The 19,588-nt window shown below is 47.0% G+C and overlaps 1 protein-coding gene and 1 long non-coding RNA gene across 2 annotated transcripts in view; one reads left to right on the forward strand and one right to left on the reverse strand.

Moving 5' to 3' along the window:
- Nucleotides 1-1,749, reverse strand: part of LOC116553499 — a 14,310-nt gene extending 12,561 nt beyond the window's left edge. Inside the window, exon 1 of the long non-coding RNA XR_004269768.1 lies at nt 1,592-1,749. This is a non-coding gene — a long non-coding RNA (uncharacterized LOC116553499). The remainder of the gene's footprint in view (nt 1-1,591) is intronic.
- Nucleotides 1,750-2,320: 571 nt separating this feature from the next.
- On the forward strand, nt 2,321-19,361 carry SPAG5 (sperm associated antigen 5). Its single transcript, XM_032281045.1, has 24 exons — nt 2,321-2,550; nt 2,810-2,935; nt 5,548-6,632; nt 6,727-6,901; nt 9,206-9,280; nt 9,523-9,615; nt 9,707-9,841; nt 10,053-10,172; nt 10,294-10,386; nt 10,486-10,599; nt 10,970-11,063; nt 11,255-11,402; nt 11,481-11,583; nt 11,743-11,876; nt 12,082-12,220; nt 16,803-16,914; nt 17,084-17,170; nt 17,436-17,556; nt 17,673-17,784; nt 18,173-18,253; nt 18,403-18,558; nt 18,639-18,713; nt 18,846-18,926; nt 19,161-19,361. The coding sequence occupies exons 1-24, from the start codon at nt 2,500-2,502 to the stop codon at nt 19,230-19,232; spliced, it is 3,582 nt and encodes a 1,193-aa protein (XP_032136936.1). The 5' UTR covers nt 2,321-2,499; the 3' UTR covers nt 19,233-19,361.
- The last annotated feature ends 227 nt before the right edge of the window (nt 19,362-19,588 follow it).

Below are 19,588 nucleotides of genomic sequence, written 5' to 3' on the forward strand. Positions count from 1 at the left end.
AAAAAAAAAAAAAAATATATATATATATATATATATATATGTATATTAGATTTAAAAAGTTTTAAAAAGTCTGGGTGTGGTGGCTCATGACTGTACTCCAAGCACTTTGGGAGGCTGAGGTGGGAGAATCACTTGAGCCTAGGAATTTAATACCAGCCTAGGCAATAAGGCAAGAGACTGTCTTTATAAAAAAATTAGCCAGGCGTGGTGGCACGCCTGTAGTCCTAGCAGAAGGATTGCTTGAGCCTAGGAGTTCAAGGCTGCATGAAGCCATGGTGGCGCCACTGCACTCCTGCCTGGGTGATAAAGACGCTTTGTCAAAAATAAAAAAAAATTAATTTTAATGTATTTTATTTAACCCAATATTGCTAAAATGTCATTTCAATATGTAAACAGTATTTATTTATTTTTTGAGATGGAGTTTTGCTCTTTTTGCCCAGGCTGAAGTGCAATGGTGAGGTCTTGGCTCACTGCAACCTCTGCCTCCTAAGTTCAAGCAATTTTCCTGCTTCAGCTTCCCTGGTAGCTGGGATTACAGGCATGCACCACCATGCCCGGCTAATTTTGTATTTTTAGTAGAGACAGGGTTTCTCCATGTTGGTCAGGCTGGTCTTGAACTCTCGACCTCAGGTGATCCACCTGCCTTGGCCACCCAAAGTGCTGGGATTATAGGCATGAGCCACCGCGCCCCGTGTAAACAGCATTTTTTTTTTTTTTTTTTTTGAGACAGGGTCTTGCTTTGTTGCCCAGGCTACAGTGCAATGGGATGAACATAGCTCAGCAGCTTTGAACTAGGCTGAAGCGATATTCCCAAACTGGGTTTATAGGCGTGTGCCACCACTGCAGGCTTAAAAAAAATTTTTTTTGGGGACAGTCTAGTTCTGTGACCCAGGCTGGATTGTAGCCGCACGATCACGGCTCAATGCAACCTCTGCCTCCTGGGTCCAAGCGATTCTCCCTGTCTCAGCCTCCCTGGTAGCTGGGATTACAGGCGCCCACCACAGCCAGCTAATTTTTGTATTTTTAGTAGGAACGCGGGTTCACCATGTTGGCCAGGCTGGTCTCTAACTCCTGACCTCAGGTGATCTGCCGACCTCCCAACGTGTGGGATTGTAGGCGTGAGCCACCGCGCCGGGCCTAAAATTTTTTGTTTGTTTTTGTAGATAAGGGTCTCACTATATTGCCTAGGGAGGTCTCGAACTCCTGGGCTCAAAGCATCCTCCTGCCTCTGCCTCCCCCGTGCTGGGATTTCAGGCATGAGCCACCGCACCCGGCTATATTTTGCATTCTTTTTTTCATATGACGTGTTTCAAATCCAGTGTGTACAGTGTTTTACCTTTACAGCACATTCCCACTGGGACTAGTCATATTTGAAGTGCTCAAAAGCCACTATGGTTAGGGCTTACGTATTGGATAACACAGTACTAGAGGAGCCCGTCCCTGGGGACGTTTCAGTTTATAAAATCATAGTTCTTTCCTCTTTGGATTGCTGCTTTCCCCCAATGTATTAAGACTTGCAGAGTGTAAATAGGGCGCCGTGAGTGTGCAAAGGAACACACACCATCGCAAACGGCTCACTCTTAATACTTACCATTCGGCAGTCCTATCTTCAACAGGTTTCCTGAGCACAGGAGATCCGAGACGGCGGAAGGCAGGCGCTGGCGGGGCAGGGAGGGAGCTCGGCTCTGCCATTTACTATCTGTGGGACGCTGGGCAAATTACACACGCTCTCTCTGACTCAGCTCCCTGCTGTCTTAAATGGGGATATTTATAGTACTTCTCACTACGAAGGTCCTTATGCGGATTAAGTGAGCTACTACACGGCATTCGGCACTGCGCCAGGCACACACTCAATGTTCAATACATGTAGGCAGTTATCCCAGTGAACTGATAGCGGGCCCGAGCAAGTCCCAAGAAAAGCCCAGAAACTCTGGAGGCTTTTCCAGACCATTACAGCCCAGGACATTCCGGACGCGGTCCCACCAAGCCTAGGGAAGTCGCTGGGACCCGCTTCGGCTACTAGACGGGCTACTAGTCCTGGCCAGCTCTTTCCCGTCAAGGCTGCGGCGGGAGGGAACAGAGGGAGACCTGAGGAGAGGCTTCCTTCTCTCTATCCAGAGACAACTTGGATGTGAACACCATAGATGTCAGGGGGTCCGCTGGAAGCAGGAGGGATGGACTCTTTGACTCTCTAGCAACCTGCGGGGTCCTCTCCGGTGTGAGGACACAAGACCTGTCCCGGGCCAGGGTCGGCTCCAGCCCTGTCGTCGATGTCTGCGGTGAAGGCTCGGTCAGCTGAGAGCGCGAGACTACGCAGGGGCGGGCGGGATAGGGGGCGTGACCAACGTTGCCACGCCCTGCGGGCTTAGGCCACGAGCGGACGCGCCCGCCTGGAGCAGCCAATTGGGAAGCTCGGAGAAAGTTTAAACACAGACGGCGGGTGAACATGGCGTCCTCGACTTGGTCTGAGACGTGATCAGCCTGTCTTCTGTGTTGAAGATGTGGCGGGCGAAAAAACTGAGCCTCAGCCTGTCGCCTTCGCCCCAGACGGTAATCGAGAGAGCTCTGGCGGAGAGAGCTGGCCGGGCTGTTGGGGCGGGGGCACTGGCCGTGTTGACTGTCCTGGAAAGTTGGGTCGAGCCTGGGGTTAGGGGCTCGTGGAGTCCTTACTCGCTGTGCTGCTTCTGCGCGACCGGGGTGCGAGCCTACTCTCTTAATCGCTTCTTGGGCTTCTTAGGGAGAGAGGAAGGGCGGGCTGGCAGAGCCCAGGCTTCCTCACACTCGCCCTCTTTCTTGCTTTCTTTCTCAGGGAAAACTACCTATGAGAACTCCTCTCCGCGAACTTATCTTGCAGCCCGGTGCCCTCACCAACTGTGAAAAAAGGCCCCTCGCTTGCTCCTCGCTGACCCCATCACTGTGCAAGCTGGCGCTGCAGGTGAGATTCGCCGGGACAGTTTCTCAACTGGGCTGTTTGCCCAGGGTGAAAGCTCAGGGGAACAAAGGACCAGCGCTAGAACATAATTAATAACCATAATGAAGTCTTCTACCTCAGTGACATCCATTTACAGCTATTCAGGCCAACAGAGAGGTGCCCTAGGGTGGTTAAAGGAAATCCACTGAGAACCTGAATCTATTTAGCTGTAAGTTTTTATTACTCCTCCTCCTCCCTTCGACCTTTATCAAACTACTGAGAAATCCTACCACCCTGATTAGTGCTCTTCCTCCAACATGGCCTCACTTATGGAAAGGTCAGTCAGCTGCAAGATTGAGGCAATATCCATCCACTCTAGGAGGTAGTCAGAACTCTCCTGGGATCAAGTTACACCACTGGAAGGCAGGATACTTGGATCACCTTAATTTAGCCCCTTGCAGAATTGCCCTCACTGATTTGTACTTTTGTTAAAGGTCTTGAGAGACGTGGCCATGTAGAAACTGCATGTCAGTTGCTGTTAAAACTTGTCTGCATATTAAAGCTGCATGTCAGTTGCTGTTAAAGCTTGACTCCTGTATAAGATTCCTCGAAGAAAGGCTTTAGGACCAACTGTCTGGGAAAATTGTCTTCCTGAAGAAATTACTATCCTTTTCTTTCTGATAATGAGAACTAGGTAGTTTACTATAGCTCAGGGCCAAACTGGATCATCACATACAGCCACTGTTACTCCAGAAATAGGAAGGTTTGGCTTCCTCTTTTTTGACCATGACTTTGTTATTTCATTAATCGTATCTATTTGTTCATTTTCATGCTGTATGAATTATTTTTGGAAGGAGATGGGATATAAATAAAATAGGTTTGAGGAGGAAAGAAGAGTGTATAAAGACAGATGATATCCTGAGTAACAGAAGTATGATGAAAGTAGTCTTTCTTGAAAGAGCTGCAAAACACCTACTGTCCAATAGAACTTCTGGGATGACGGAAATGTTTGATAATCTGTGCTGTCCAGCATGGTAACTACTAGTCACATGGTTATTGAGCACTTAAAATGTGGCTGAGGTGACTGAAGAATTACATTTTTTTGTTGTTTGTTTTTGGAATGGAGTCTTGCTCTGTTGCCCAGGCTGTAGTGCAGTGGTGCTGTCTTGGTTGACTGCAACCTCTGCCCTCTGAGCTCAAGTGATCCTCCTACCTCAGCCTCCTGAGTAGCTGGGACTATAGGCACACACTAGCACCACCATGCTTGGCTAAGTTTGTATTTTTAGTGGAGATGAGGTTTGAACTCAAACAATCCACCCGCCCTGGCCTCCCAAAGTGCTGGGGTTACAGGTGTGAGTCACTGCGCCTGGCCTAGGGTCTACCTTTACTAGCTATCTTAGAGTTTATTCTTTCTCTGGCTACCAGATCCACTTAAGATCATTCATGTTTTCCTTCTGTTGCTCACTGAGTCTCAGGTTCAGCAATCTGGCAGGTAGTAGAAGGTGCAGTTGTCTTTCTCCCTGTGATCCAGCAGTAGGGATGTTGTCAGTCCCTTGCCAAGGCATCAGGAGGAAGTCTCTTTGCTCTTTAATCTTCTATGCTACAAAGTCTAGAGCTCTTCAAATACCAAGGGCCAAATGGGTTCAACCCCTGTGTTCAGGATGCCCCTTAGCTCTGTGGACTAGAAGACTAGGTCACTGGCACAGGTTAGTGTTGCCCTTTCTCCCTGGACTTCATGGATCTCTGTGGTCCAAGTGCTTTCTAACTCTGGTTCCCAAATTCTTGTCTGTTTCAAGAGGGAGAAGATCTTTTTTCTTTTTCTTTTGAGATGGAGTCTCACTCTGTTGCCCTGGCTGGAGTGCAATGGCACAATCTCGGTTCACTGCAACCTCTGCCTCCTGGGTTCAAGCAATTCTCCTGCCTTAGCCTTCTGAGTAGCTGGGATTACAGGCATGCACCACCACGCCTGGCTACTAAAAATGTAGAGATGGGGTTTCACCATGTTGGTCAGGCTAGTCTTGAACTCCTGACATCAGGTGATCTGCCTGCCTTGGCCTCCCAAAGTGCTGGTATTACAGGTGTGAGACACTGCATGCGGTCAAGCGGGAGAAGATCTTGTACCAACTCTAGGTTTTGACAGAGCTTGAATCTTCTCTCATACCTATCGACCCATCCTACCTGTTCACCTAGAAGTGGGTTGGAGTTCAGAATGGAGAGGAGTGGGGTCACGTTCAAGCTACCATCTGCCCACGATATGCATCTGTATTCCCAGCCTGTTTATAATGTAGGCTGCTTCACTTGGAAGGACCCCAAATGGCTTAGCAGCTTTTCTTTCTCTATTATTGAACAAACTAAATGAACTAAAGGCTCATTTAAAGATATGCTGTTTGTCTCCACCAAATCCCTGCTCTGAACAACTACATTGCTCCAAGGAAAGTCTGAGGGACCTTCTTCTCCCTTTCTTTTCCTCATGTTTTTCTCTTTATATGAGCAACAAAGATTAGCCAAGTCCTTACCTAAGCAGAGGTAGTAAGAATTCTTTTCTTTTTTGAGTTTGGACAATATCTTGTACCCATAATTATATATTGGGAACTGAACTGATTGCCTTAGACAACTACTTTTGTTTCCTTTGGCAGGAAGGCAGCAACAACTCATCTCCAGTGGATTCTGTAAATGCCAAGAGGACAGATTCCCCTTCAGAACATTTCAATCATTCCTCAAAGTGGCTAGAAGCTTGTCAGCATGAATCCGATGAGCAGCCTCTAGATCCAGTTCCCCAAACTAGCTCTACTCCTAAAATGTTGGAGAAGGCAGTAGACCCACTGGACAATTATATAGTTAAAACCATCGTCCTTGTACCCTCTCCACTGGGGCAGCAGCAAGACATGACATTTGAGGCCCATTTAGCTACCATGGCAGAGACAAACAGCATATCTTTAAATGAACCTTTGAGGCCAGGAGATCTGGTGAGAGAGGAGGCGGCATCCTGCTTGGAAGACAGGTTTTCAGCAGTTGTTACTGCTATGTCTGAGAAACCTGTCTTTCAGGATTCTCCATCCCATCTCTTAGAGTATCCATCAAATGCCTGTTCTGAACAACTATATTGCTCCAAGGAAAGCCTGAGGGACAGCAGGACTGAGGCTGTGCCTGAAGACTTAGTACCTTCTGAAAGTAACGCCTTCTTGCCTTCCTCTGTTCTCTGGCTTTCCCCTTCAACTGCCTTGGCAGCAGATATCCCTGTCAATCATGTGGACCCAGAGGAGGAAATTGTAGAGCATGGAGCTTTAGAGGAAAGAGAAATGAGCTTTCCCACACACCCTGAGGAGTTTGAATTGGGAGATCAAGCACTTGTCTCAAATGTGGAAGATATTCCGTCCACATGCCTGACACCAAATCTAGTAGAAATGGAATCCCAAGCAGCTCCAGGCCCAGCAGTAGATGTTGGTGGGATTCTTGGCTCTGATACAGAGCCTTGGATGTCCCCACTGGCCTGGCTGGAAAAAGGTGTAAATACCTCAGTTATGCTGGAAAATCTCCGCCAAAGCTTATCCCTTCCCTCAATGCTTCGGGATGCTGCAGTTGGCACTACCCCTTTTTCTACTTGCTCGGTGGGGACTTGGTTTACTCCCTCAGCACCACAGGAAAAGAGTACAAACACATCCGAGACAGGCCTGGTTGGCACCAAGGACAGTACTTCTGAGACAGAGCAGCTCCTGTGTGGGTAAGTGCCCCTATGTCCTTGTTCCTCTTGAGCTCCATTACCCTGGACCTTCCCCTCCCTTACTTTTCCTCATGTTCTTCTCTTTCTGCTGCAGCCGGCCTCCAGATCTGACTGCATTGTCTCGACATGACTTGGAAGATAACCTGCTGAGCTCTCTTGTCATTCTGGAGGTTCTTTCCCGCCAGCTTCGGGACTGGAAGAGCCGGCTGGCTGTCCCTCACCCAGAAGCCCAGGACAGTAGCACACAGACTGACACATCTCCCAGTGGGGTAAGAAGGTTCTTCTCAAAGTTTGAAGGATTCCAGTGGGCTCTCTTCCTTCGAACTTCAGCTGAGAAGCTGCCAGAGGGCAAAGGGGACTCCTATTACAGGCTTATTCTTAGAACATTTGTAAAAGCTGAGGATCTGGGCATGCGGTGGCTGATGCCTGTAATCCCACTGCTTTGGGATGCCAAGATAGGAGGATTGCCTCAGACCAGGCATTTGAAATCAACTTGGGCAACATAGTAAGATCCCATCTCCATAAAAGATTAAAAAAAAAATCACCCGGATATGGTTTTGCATACCTCACTACTCAGGAGGCTGAGGCAGGAGGATCATTTGAGCTTAGGAGGTTGAGGCAGCAGTGAGCTATGATCGTGTCACTGTACTCCAGCCTGGGCAAGAGAGTGAGACCCTGTCTTTTAAAACAAACAAAAAAGCTGAAGATCTGGAAAATCCCCTTAAAGCTGTGGGTACTCACTATGCCCCTGGGGTACATTAAAACTTTCCAAAGGAGTGCAAGCAAGGAAGGTTTTAAAGGAATTGGTTTTTAGATCCTCATCTTCCACATGTATTCTTTTTCTTTTTTTTTTACATTGGTAGACTGTATTTAATATTTTAAGAAAAATTATGAATAAGCCTAAAACATTTTAAAAATAATTTTTATTTTTTGTGGTTACAGAGTAGGTATGTATATTTATGGGGTCCATGAGATGTTTTGATGTAGGCATGTAATAGTTAATAATCACATCATGGAAAATTGAGTATCTGTATCTGTCCTCTCAAGCATTTATCCTTTGTGTTACAAACAATCCAATTATACTATTTTAGTTCTTTTTAAATGTACAGATTACTATTGAATGTAGTCACCCTGTTGTCCTATCAAATATTAGGCCTTATTCATTCATTCTCATTATCCACATGTATTCTTTATTGTTTTTCCTTCCTACTTCTCCATTCTCAATTGCCTGATTGCCTATGCCCACTTTATTAAAGAAGAACATACTTCCTTTTTTTTTTTCTTTTGAGACAGAGTCTTGCTTGGTCACCCAGGCTGGAGTGCAGTAGTGTGATCTGAGGTCACTGCAACCTCTGCCTCCTGGGATCAAGCCATCCTCCCACCTCAGCCATTGCACTCAGCCTCCCTTCTTCTGCTTCTACTTATTTCTATTGTTTGTGTGAAGAGGATTTCTCAGTGTTTACATCTATTAGAATGGAAAGGGGTCAGCTGGCATGGTGGCTCATGCCTGTAATCCCAATACTTAGGGAGGGTGAGGTCAGAGGATCACTTGACCTCAGGAGTTCGAGACCAGACTGGGAAACATGGTGAAACCTCATCTCTACAAAAAATACAAAAATTAGCTGAGTGCGGTGGTGTGTACCTGTAGTCCCAGCTACTCAGGAGGCTAACGTGAAGGATCACTTGAGCCCAGGAGTTCAAGGCTGCAGTGAACTGAAATCTTGCCACTGCACTCCAGCCTGGGTGACAGAGCCAGACCCTGCATCAAAAAACAGAGTCATTGGGCTCAGTGGCTCATGCCTGTAATCCCAGCATTCTGGGAGGCCAAGCTAGGCAGATCATGAAGTAAGGAGGAGTTCAAGAACAGCCTGATCCGATATGGTGAAATTCGTCTCTACTAAAAATACAAAAATTAGCTGGTTGTGGTGGCACGCATCTGTAGTCTAAGCTACGGGGGAGGCTGAGGCAGGAGAATCGCTTGAATCCAGGAGGCGGAGGTTGCAGTGAGCCAGCATCATGCCACTGCACTCCAGCCTGGGTGACAGAGACCCCATCTCAAAAAAAAAGAAAAAAATTAAAAAAAAAAAGAATTATATTACAGTGACTACCATACAACTAATTAAAATATTTCTCTATCCAAAAGAAAGCTTTTTCACTTAAAGTCTTCTGATCAAAGTAATTTAAAGGAAATTTTAATTTAAATTCAGATGAACTTTTGTTGTTGTTGCAGTGATGATGGTTAATAACAGATTTTATTTTTATTTTATCGCCCAGGCTAGAGTGCCATGTTGCAATCAGGGCTCACTGAAATTTCAACTTTTTTGGTTCAGGTGATCCTCCCCCCTCAGCCTCCTGGGTAGCCCCAACTCTACTAAAAATACACAAATTAGGTGGGTGTGGTGGTGCACGCCTGTAATCCCAGCTACATGGGAGGCTGAGGCAGAAGAATTGCTTGCACCTGGGAGGTCGAGGTTTCAGTGAGCTGAGATTGTGCCACTGCACTCCATCCTGGACAATAGAGCAAGACTCTGTCTCAAAAACAAAACAAGGAACAACTCTGTTTTTCTGGCTAGATAACTAATAAACTTCAGCATCTTAAGGAGAGCCAAGAGATGGGACAAGCTCTACAGCAGGCCAGAAATGTCATGGTAAGTGATGATTGACCTTATACCACCACTGGGTCTCCTGTGAAGTTCAAGAATGGAGAATCCTGGGTGGTTAATAGATGGTGACACTAAGCCGTGGTGGCAAAGGGAGGTTTCCAAACCTTTGTAAAGTACATCTCCTAATGCGGAGCTTGGAATTGGGGTCAGCGGTTTTCCTCCCTAGTGCCCCCATTTCCTGCATAGTGACTTTATTTGATCTCATCTACTCATCTTTTTCTCTACAGCAATCATGGGTGCTCATCTCTAAAGAGCTGATATCCTTGCTTCACCTATCCCTGCTGCATTTAGAAGAAGATAAAACTACTGTGAGTCAGGAGGTAAGTAGCATGAAGATAGAGGTAGAGGCCTCTGGTGGGACTAAAAGCCATAAAGAGGAACCATACACAGCATCTGATTCTTATCGTGTAGTCTTGGCGTACAGAAACCTTGGTCTCTTGCTGTTTTGATTTGCTGAAGAAATTGAGGGCAAAGCTCCAGAGCCTCAAAGCAGAAAGGGAGGAGGCAAGGCACAGAGAGGAAATGGCTCTCAGAGGCAAGGATGCGGTAAGGTGCCAGGCATTTGTTTTTGGATGTGAGAGGTTTCCACCTCAAGGTTCCTGTAGAAACACAAACACACTTGAGACACAGATGGGGGCCTAAGAACTGCCTGCCCTGAGGAGTAAAGAACTGATATATTGAGGTGTTGGATGGTTACAGCTTTTTGTGCTGGCTCCCCTGTTGCCCACTGTGTCCTTGCAACCTCTTCCCTCAATAGGCAGAGACAGTGCTGGAGGCTTTCTGTGCACACGCCAGCCAGCGCATCAGCCAGCTGGAACAGGACCTAGCATCCATGCGGGAATTCAGGGGGCTTCTGAAAGACACCCAGACCCAACTGGTAATTAAGGGCATTTTCTTTCCTGGGGTCTCTGCTGACAGACTGGGAGGGTAGTAGTATACTCCCACTTTGCTGTATCCAAAGGGAAGGGGCTTCTGCCTAGGCAATGCTTCTCTCGTAGGTAAGGCTCCATACTGAGCAAGAAGAGCTGGTTCAGCAGACAGTGAGTCTTACCTCTAACTTGCAGCAGGACTGGATGTCCATTCAACTGGATGTGAGTATTTGGGGCCATTGTAACTAATCCCTTACATCAAGTGCTGTTAGGAGCCTTGCCTCAAGTGTGCTTTACTGACCTGCTTGCTTTCCCTGATAGTATACAACATGGACAGCTTTGCTGAGTCAGTCTCGACAACTCACAGAGAAACTCACAGTCAAGAGCCGGCTGGCCCTGCAGGAACGTGATGCGGCAATTGAGGAAAAGCAGGAGGTGCAAACCAGGAGTGGGGACTGCTTAGGCTTGGTTTCCTTTTCTGCAACAGGCCTTTCTAATGTGTGATATCATTAGACTCTTACCCTGGACGTGTTTTCTTTCTACCCTGTGGGTTTGGAGACCAGCCAGGTCCCTTAGCTGTAAGATGGCCTTAAGCCCAGTTTTTTCCTTTGCCCTTCAGCATGTTTATTTCGGCAACTTTTCTCCTGTCTCTACTTTTTTCTGAGGATCAACCTTATTTCCTGGGCAATGTTGATGCCCAGGAGCAAGGTCGTTTTCTATCTTGTCCAGAAAGAGAAGCTGGACCAAGTCCTGGGATTCTTGATTCAGGAGGAACTATAGGAGAAAAACTATCTTTTATTCCTAGGTTTCCAGGGAGCTGGAACAAGTCTCTGCCCAGTTAGAGGAGTGCAAAGGCCAAATAGAACAACTGGAGTTGGAAAACAGTCGTCTAACAATCGGTGTGTGTGTGTGTGTGTGTGTGTGTGTGTGTGTGTGTGTGTATGCATGCATGTAAGCAGCTGAGCCCTGCTAAGGCTTGGAGTGTGGCACTAGAGCAATGAAGTACTCTGCAACACTTGCTTTGGAGCTGAAGTTTGGGGAGTTTCTGGCCTGGTGACCGCATGGTGTCATTAGGATACTTTTGGTCTAGATCTCCGGGCTCAGCTGCAGATTCTGGCCAACATGGACAGCCAGCTAAAAGAGCTACAGAGTCAGCATGCCCTTTGTGCCCAGGACCTGTCTGTGAAGGATGAGTTACTCTGCCAACTTACCCAGAACAATGAGGAGCAGGCTGCTCAGTGAGTTCCTAACGGTATTGTGGCAGTAGGCACCCACGATTTAGGACCAAATGGGATCTAATATGTGGTCTCTGGCAGATGGCAAAAGGAAGAGATGGCACTAAAACACATGCAGGCAGAACTGCAGCAGCAACAAGCTGTCCTGGCCAAAGAGGTGCGGGAACTGAAAGAGACCTTGGAGGTAAGGAACGTGGCTTGGGCCAAGGGAGCTGGTAAACCTCAGGAGTGTAATTCTTGCCTGATAGCATTGATGAGATTCGTGGCTGTGAAATAGAAGAAGCCTCTGTCCCCAGGGCACTGAAATTCTCCCGCCCTCTCTTGCTCCTTCTCGTCTTCTCAGTTTGCAGACCAGGAGAATCAGGTTGCTCACCTGGAGCTAGGTCAGGTTGAGTGTCAATTGAAAACCACTCTGGAAGTGCTCCGGGAGCGCAGCTTGCAGTGTGAGAACCTCAAGGACACTGTAGAGAACTTAACGTAAGTTCTCTAACTTTCTGTACTTCCCCCTAAGTGCTTATTTGTTTCTCAGGAACACTTCTAGAAGCCGAAATCTCCGAGAAGAGAACTGTGACAGTGTTGAGCTTCTTGTTTCTTTCCTTTAATGCACCTCTGTGGGAATTTGGGAGAGGTGTTCAGAGAAGGTAATTTGGTCTTTGGTCATCTTCCCTGTTCCTTATTGCAGGGCTAAACTGGCCAGCACCATAGCAGAGAACCAGGTGCAAGACCTGGAGAAGACACGGCAATACTCTCAAAAGCTAGGGATGCTGACTGAGCAACTACAGAGCCTGACTCTTTTCCTACAGACAAAACTAAAGGAGAAGGTAGGATCCTGGGGTTCCTTCTCTTCTCTTCCAATAGTATCTTTATTTTGCGGAATAGTCTTTCTAAAACATTACTCTTTTTCTAACCCTATGACCTTTTCAGTGAGTTTCAGTTACCTACAGGACCTCTTTAGCCTGTTGCTTAAACCTTTCTTCAGCTGTCTCCTACTTCCCTATTATGAACCCTTTGCTCCAGCTAGACTGCCTGATGCTATACACATGTCCCCATCTTCATCCCCACAACCCAGACTCAGGCTGTTCCCACATTCATTCTCTTCTTTCTTCAAACTGGAAATACCTTTTCTATTAAAATCCTCCCTTCCGGAATTTCCCTCTCTGGGATCCCCTCCCATGATAGCGTGGGAGCTGACTTGCTTTCTCCCCCTAGTTCTCTCTTTCTCTGCCTAATAAATTGCTTTTCTGCAAAACAAAAACAAAAAAACAAAAACAAAACAAAACAAAAAATCCTCCCTTCCAACCTGGGCAACATGGCGAAACCCAGCTCTACAAAAAATACAGAAATTAGCCCAGGTGTAGTGTTATGTACCTGCAGTCCCAGCTATCTGGGAGGCTGAGGTGGCAGGATCACCTGAGCTTGGGAAGTTGAGGCTGCAGTGACCCATGATCATACCTGGCTAATTTTTTTTTTTTTTTGAGACGGAGTTTTGCTTTTGTTACCCAGGCTGGAGTGCAATGGCGCGATCTCAGCTTACCGCAACCTCCGCCTCCTGGGTTCAGGCAATTCTCCTGCCTCAGCCTCCTGAGTAGCTGGGATTACAGGCACGCGCCACCATGCCCAGCTAATTTTTTTTTGTAGCTTTAGTAGAGACGGGGTTTCACCATGTTGACCAGGATGGTCTTGATCTCTTGACCTTGTGATCCACCCGCCTCGGCCTCCCAAAGTGCTGGGATTACAGGCTTGAGCCACCACACCCGGCCTATACCTGGCTAATTTTTTGTATCACTGCACTCTACTAAGAGTGAATCCCTGTCCCCCTCAAAAAAAGAAATCTTCCCTGGTTTACCTCCTTCTTTGAAATGTTCCCAAATCAAACCACGTGGACCCAGGGATCTTTTCTTCTGCCATATTTCTCATTTTTCATGAACTTACTCTTTTTTTTTTTTTGTATTTATATTAATTTTCCTTGGATACGTGGTCTCTTCAACCAGACTTTGTTTCTTTTCTTTTTGAGATGGAGTCTCACTCTGTCTCCAGGCTGGAGTGCAGTGGCCCGATCTTGGCTCACTGCAACCTCCACCTCCCAGGTTCAAGCAGTTCTCCTGCCTCAGCCTCCCGATTAGCTGGGACTACAGGTGTGTACTGCCATGCCTGGCTAATTTTTGTATTTTTAGTAAAGAAGGGGTTTCACCATGTTGGCCAGGATAGTCCTTTTTTTTTTTTTTTTTTTTTTAAAAGATGGGGTTTCTCCCTGTTGGTGAGGGGGTTGTTGTATTTCCCCCCTCAGGTGATCCGCCCACCTTGGCCTCCAAGGTGCTTGATTACAGGTGTGAGCCTCCCCGCCCCACCCCCCCCCCCCACTTTTTTTTTTTAATAGCCTTCTTTGCACTAGCCAGGATAATCTTGGTCTCTTGACCTCGAAATCCACCTGCCTTGGCCTCCCAAAGTGCTGGGACTACAGACATAAGGCACCATGCCCAGCCAGACTATGTTTCAAGAAAGCAATGTAACCGCCCCGCAGTGTACACTAAATAATAAGTGGTTGATATCATTCAGAATATACAGTTAATTAGCTTATTCAGCAGATAAAGGTACAACAAATATCCTAAAGTCTGGAAACTGCTTATGATCTGATCCTCTTCCCCAACTGAGTGCTAAGTTCAGGAAATGCCAACAAATCTACAGTTTAGCATGGAAGACAAACAGATGTAAGCTTGTCATCTTGACTTATGATCACAGTGGAGGCCTGCATGGACCTCTGTGAGAGATAGAGAGGGGAGAACCACTTCAACCTTGAGAATTAGGATGTCTTCTCAAAGCAGCTGACCTTGGGTATAGTCTTGAGGTTTAAAGTTTGTGGGGCAGGGGTGGGTATTTAGGAAGATCCACTAGGCAGAGGGAACAGTGTATGAAAGTTTCATCTGGCCAGGCCTGGTGGCTCACGCCTGTAATCCTATCACTTTGGGAGGCCGAGGTGGGTGGATCACCTGAGGTCAGGAGTTCAAGACCAGCCTGGCCATCATGGTGAAACCCATCTTTAAAAAAAAAAAAAAAAGTTTCATCTTATTACATGTGAGAGTCATATGTAGAAAGTCATATACATAGTACATGATGTGTTCTTTTTTTTTTTTTCCTTTGGCAACAGAAGAGTCCCAAAATTTTTTTTTTTTTCTTTTTTTTTTTTTTCTTGATGTGTTCTTTTTTGTAGTGTCTACCTTATAAGACCTAGGTTAGGTGCTGGGACTAACAGATAAACAAGGCAAGATGGCATTCATATGGAATGCAGCAAGTCTGCGGAATGGGAAGCAGCTCTTCATGGCTGCAGTGTGGGGGCTATGTGGGGCAAGGCAGGAGACAACACTGGAGAAGTAGGCAAGAGGCCAGATTTTGAAGACTTGAAATAATGGCAGTTTTATAGGCAGTAGAAAGAAGAGAATGGAGTGAATGGATTCAACAGATATTTAGGAAGTAGACGCAGGAGAACTTTGTGACCAATTTGATGTAAGAGTAAGGCAGAAGAGTGAATGATGATCCTTAGATTGCTAGAAAGATGGTGACACTTGGCCCTAGGACTTTGGGAGGCCGATGTGAGTGTATCACCTGAGGTCAGGAGTTCAAGACTAGCCTGGCCAACATGGTGAAACCCAGTCTCTGCTAAAAATACAGAGAAATTAGCCAGGCATGGTAGGTGCCTATAATCCCAGCAACTTGGGAGGCTGAGGCAGGAGAATCATGTGAACTCGGGAGGCGGAGGTTGCAGTGTAATCTTGCCATTTCACTCCAGCCTGGGCAACAAGAGCAAAACTCCCTCTCAAGAAAAAAAAAAAAGAAAGAAAAAGAAAAAAAGTAAAGAAAGATGGTGACACTCTCCTTCAGAACTGAGGACAGCAAGCTTTTCCTATAAATGGCCATATAATAAGTATTTTTTGGCATTTTGCGCCATATGGCCTCTGTCTCAACTACTCAACTGTGCCTTTGTAGTTCAAGAGCAACCACAGACGATGTGTAAATGAATGGGTCTGGCTGCATTCCAGGCAAAAACAGTTGGCAGGCTGGATTTGACCTGTAGGCCTTTGCTAGCCTTCCCTCCCCCTACAAATACAGGAGTAGGAACAGACTTCTGATAGGGTGGCACAGGGAAAATGGTGAACTCAGCTTTATACTAAGTTGACAGATTGACTGTGGAACCTTCTGGTAGATTCTTCACAGGCAGTTAGCCTTTGAGTCTGCAGACTGGGAAAAAATCCAGTTGAGAGATTGAAGAGTCATTCACGTGGAAGGGAAGTTTCAAGTAGATGTTTTTGTGGTGCTCCCGAGGTAAGGCCATGCTGGGAATGAATTAGAGTAAATTTAGGGCCAGGGACTAAACCCAGAGGATCCAACAGTTAAGGAAGGACCTGTGGTTAGAGAAGAAATAACCAGAAAGGTGTGAGGTCTGCCTTTAAGGGAGAGAGACTCATGTCCTGGAAGCTAAGAAAAAGAAGTTTCTAAAAGAACAATGTGCTCATCAATATCAAATAGGTCAGGTAAAACAAGAGCTGAAATGTATGCATCACATTTGAAAGGCTGCCATTGGTGAACCAAATGACAATGATTTAGGTGGAATGACGGGGCAGAAACTTGAGTGTAGTGGGCTGGGGAGTCAACAGATGGTGAGAATTATAAGCAAGAAGTATGGGCTTCTTTCCTTCCCCTTCCCCTTCCCTTCCTTTCCTTTCCTTTTTCCTTTCTTTTCTTTTTTTTGAGATGGAGTCTCACTCTGTCTCCCAGGTTGGAGTGCAGTGGCACGATGTCAGCTCACTGCAACCTCCACCTCCTGGGTTCAAGCGATTCTTCTGCCTCAGCCTCCCAAGTAGCTGCAACTACAGGTGCGTGCCACCGTGCCCAGCTAATTTTTGTATTTTTAGTAGAGACAGGGTTTCACCATATTGGCCAGGCTGGTCTCGAACACCTGACCTCGTGATCTGCCCACCTAAGCTTCCCCAAGTGCTGGTATTACAGGTGTGAGCCACCGCGCCTGGCTCCTTCCTTCCTTCCTTCCTTCCCTTCCTTCCTTCCTTCCCTTCCTTCCCTTCCTTCCCTTTCTTTTTTCCCTCCCTCCCTCCCTCCCTTCCTTCCTTTCTGGAAAGAAAAGGCAGTAGCTAAAAGGGGATTTAAGGTAAGAAGAAGGGTTTTTTTTTTTTTTTTAGTTTCGTTTAGGTTTGTTTTTAAAATACTGTTGTTTTTGTGGGAGAGGCTTAAGAATATAAACATGTTTGGGGAAAGGTACTAATAGGGAAGTGGAAGATAGAGAATTTTGGTAATAGGTGGGACAGCATTTTGAAGGAGATGGCTGGGAGTTACCTGGAAGCCCAGAAGTTCACTAGACCTGAGCAGCAGCTATTTTTTCTTTTTTGCCCTTAGACTGAACAAGAGACCCTTCTGCTGAGCACGGTCTGTGCTCCCACCCAGGAACACCCTCTGCCCAATGACAGCACCTTCTTGGGAAGCATCTTGACAGCAGTGGTAGCTGAAGGTTAAAGGTCCTGGGATTTGGGGGTGGGAAAGTTGTGACTGTTGTCAATATCTTCAGCTGTTGAAGATGCCCATTAGCGGGCTTGTCTGTCTTTCCCTGGCTTCCATTATGGTAGACTCCTGACTGGGTCACCAGAGGGGCCCTCTCCCATGGTTGGTTTTTCTTGTAGAGGCGGAATCAGTTCCCGTGCCCTTGCTTGGAAGTGATAAGAGTGCTTTCACCCGAGTAGCATCAATGGTTTCCCTTCAGCCTGCAGGTTAGGAGTGGCTCTGGGGATCCTGCCTCATTTCTAGAAAATCTGGTGGTGATGAGTAAAGATGAAAGCAGTGAGAAGTGCTTTGCTCTAAAAACCTCAATTCTACTTGGGCTCATTTTATTTCTGCCTTCTGGGATCTGTAATGTTCCAGACATACAAATCCTGTGGGTGGGGAACACAGATAAGAGTTGTAGAAATGATGGCTATACACTCCTTCCTTCCAGGGCTGGAAGGCTACATCTCTATCTGGGACTTTCTCTTTCAGAGACCCCGGGCATGGAGGAGAGCCTGGCAGAAATGAGTATTATGACTATTGAGCTTCAGAGTCTTTGTTCCCTGCTACAAGAGTCTAAAGAAGAAGCCATCAGGGCTCTGCAGCGAAAAATGTGAGTGGGATGCAGCTTTGGTGACAGAGGGACAGTGACACAGCCTCTTATGCATGCCAAGGGTCCAGCTGGCCCCTGAGAGGACAGGAGTATTGTTGAATTCTTCCCTCCTCCAGTTGTGAGCTGCAGGCTAGGCTGCAGGCCGAGGAAGAGCAGCATCAGGAAGCCCAGAAGGCAAAGGAAGCAGACATAGAGAAGCTGAATCAGGCCTTGTGCTTGCGCTACAAGGTGAAGGAGGGACCTAGAAGTGGGGCGATGAAGAACTGGGGCAGCTCTACTGGCCTACTGGGACCCATTATCTCTCCAGGAATCTGGGTGGTAGGGATTTTCCAACCACTGCCCTAGTTTTGCCCTTCCTGGGGTCAGACATTTCACATATCAGCTATAGGCTGACCTATCTTCCCAGGCAGACCCAGGAGAAAAGTCAGGAACTCTAGCAGAACTCTCCCAACACTGAAATGTGCCTTGCCTGACTTGGCCCTGGAGGAAGAATTGGAGTGATACCAATTGGTCTCATGTGGGCTGAGCATGGGTCAGGCACTCTCTCCTATCTCCTGGCAAGGGTTCTGAAGAAACCAGCTCTCCCTGTGTCTTCTCACCTCCCTTTCCCTCACAGAATGAAAAGGAACTCCAGGAAGTGATACAGCAGCAGAATGAGAAGATCCTAGAACAGATAGACAAGAGTGGCGAGCTCATAGTATGTTCATCATGCCCAGGCCTTTGCCCTCTGTGTTACCAGTGGCCAGGATCCCAAATATGAGAAGTGGATTCCTGGTTTACTTATGTTACCACATGTTGCCTATCCTTCTTATGTCCTATTGGACACCTCTCCATTCTCATTCCCAGAGCCTTAGAGAGGAGGTGACCCACCTTACCCGCTCACTTCGGCGTGCGGAGACAGAGACCAAAGTGCTCCAAGAGGCCCTGGCAGGCCAGCTGGACTCCAACTGCCAGCCCATGGCCACCAGTTGGATACAGGAGAAAGTGTGGCTCTCTCAGGAGGTGACTCAGAGTTAACAGAGGAGCTGGGCAGCAGGTGGGGACCCCAGGCTGTACCCCTGTTGATCTGGACATATTTCTAGGTGGACAAACTGAGAGTGATGTTCTTGGAGATGAAAAATGAGAAGGAAAAACTCATGATCAAGTTCCAGAGCCATGTAAGAATGTCCATGCCATTCCAGGGCTATTTCCTACCTTTGTTAACAAATGCCCTGCCGTGTTTCCCCTGTCCTACCAAGCTTTTCTTGTTCTTTTAAGCATAGGACTTATGAAATCTGTTTGCTTTCCAGAGAAATATCCTAGAGGAGAACCTTCGGCGCTCTGACAAGGAGTTAGAAAAACTAGATGACATTGTTCAGCATATTTATAAGGTACAGGAACAAGGGAGGTGATATAACTAAGCCACCTGGTACAAGGCCTGGCCCCAGGAGGTACTGATGAGCACAACTCTGGTTCCCAGCCTGTGCTGAGATCTGGGCCTGAATCACTATTGCAGGGTTCTCTGTCTGTTTTGTCTCCTCTAATTCAGTGGCTGCCTCCTGGGGCTGGGAGCCTTGGGCCTTAGGTCTGTGATCCTGAGTTGCTTTTTCTGCCTCTCTTCCCAGACCCTGCTCTCTATTCCAGAGGTGGTGAGGGGATGCAAAGAGCTACAGGGATTGCTGGAATTCCTGAGCTAAGAAACTGAAAGCCAGAATCTGCTTCACCCCTTTTTACCTGCAATACCCCCTTACCCCAATACCAAGACCAATTCGCATAGAGCCAACTGAGTTTAATACTATTTAAATAAAGTGTATTTAATAGATTTCTCCAAGCTTACTGAATCCTATTTTTTGGGTGAGATGGGGCAGATTAAGTCAGGGAAGAGGCAGCTTGGCCCTTCTGCCCGGGCATCCTCCACAGATCCCTCCACCTCCTGCTGCCTCCAAAGCCAAGGCTGCCTGCCCTTCCTCCCTTCCCTTGCTTTCTCCAAAACTCTGGGCACCGGACTGCGTGTTCCCTGGCTCACCGCCTGGGGGAAACAGAATGGCTTCAT

This window comes from Sapajus apella, unplaced genomic scaffold (genome assembly GCF_009761245.1).
Source record: "Sapajus apella isolate SASKATOON/1434 unplaced genomic scaffold, GSC_monkey_1.0 scaffold12, whole genome shotgun sequence".
NCBI classification, from domain to species: Eukaryota; Metazoa; Chordata; class Mammalia; order Primates; family Cebidae; genus Sapajus; species Sapajus apella.

Excerpts from the sequence above, each read along its gene's own strand:
- SPAG5 (XM_032281045.1), top strand. The coding sequence starts at position 2,500 with ATGTGGCGGGCGAAAAAACTGAGCCTCAGCCTGTCGCCTTCGCCCCAG. Across the intron at positions 6,633-6,726 it reads ACAGAGCAGCTCCTGTGTGG|CCGGCCTCCAGATCTGACTG; the intron begins GTAAGTGCCCCT and ends TTTCTGCTGCAG. Across the intron at positions 9,281-9,522 it reads AGCAGGCCAGAAATGTCATG|CAATCATGGGTGCTCATCTC; the intron begins GTAAGTGATGAT and ends TTTTCTCTACAG.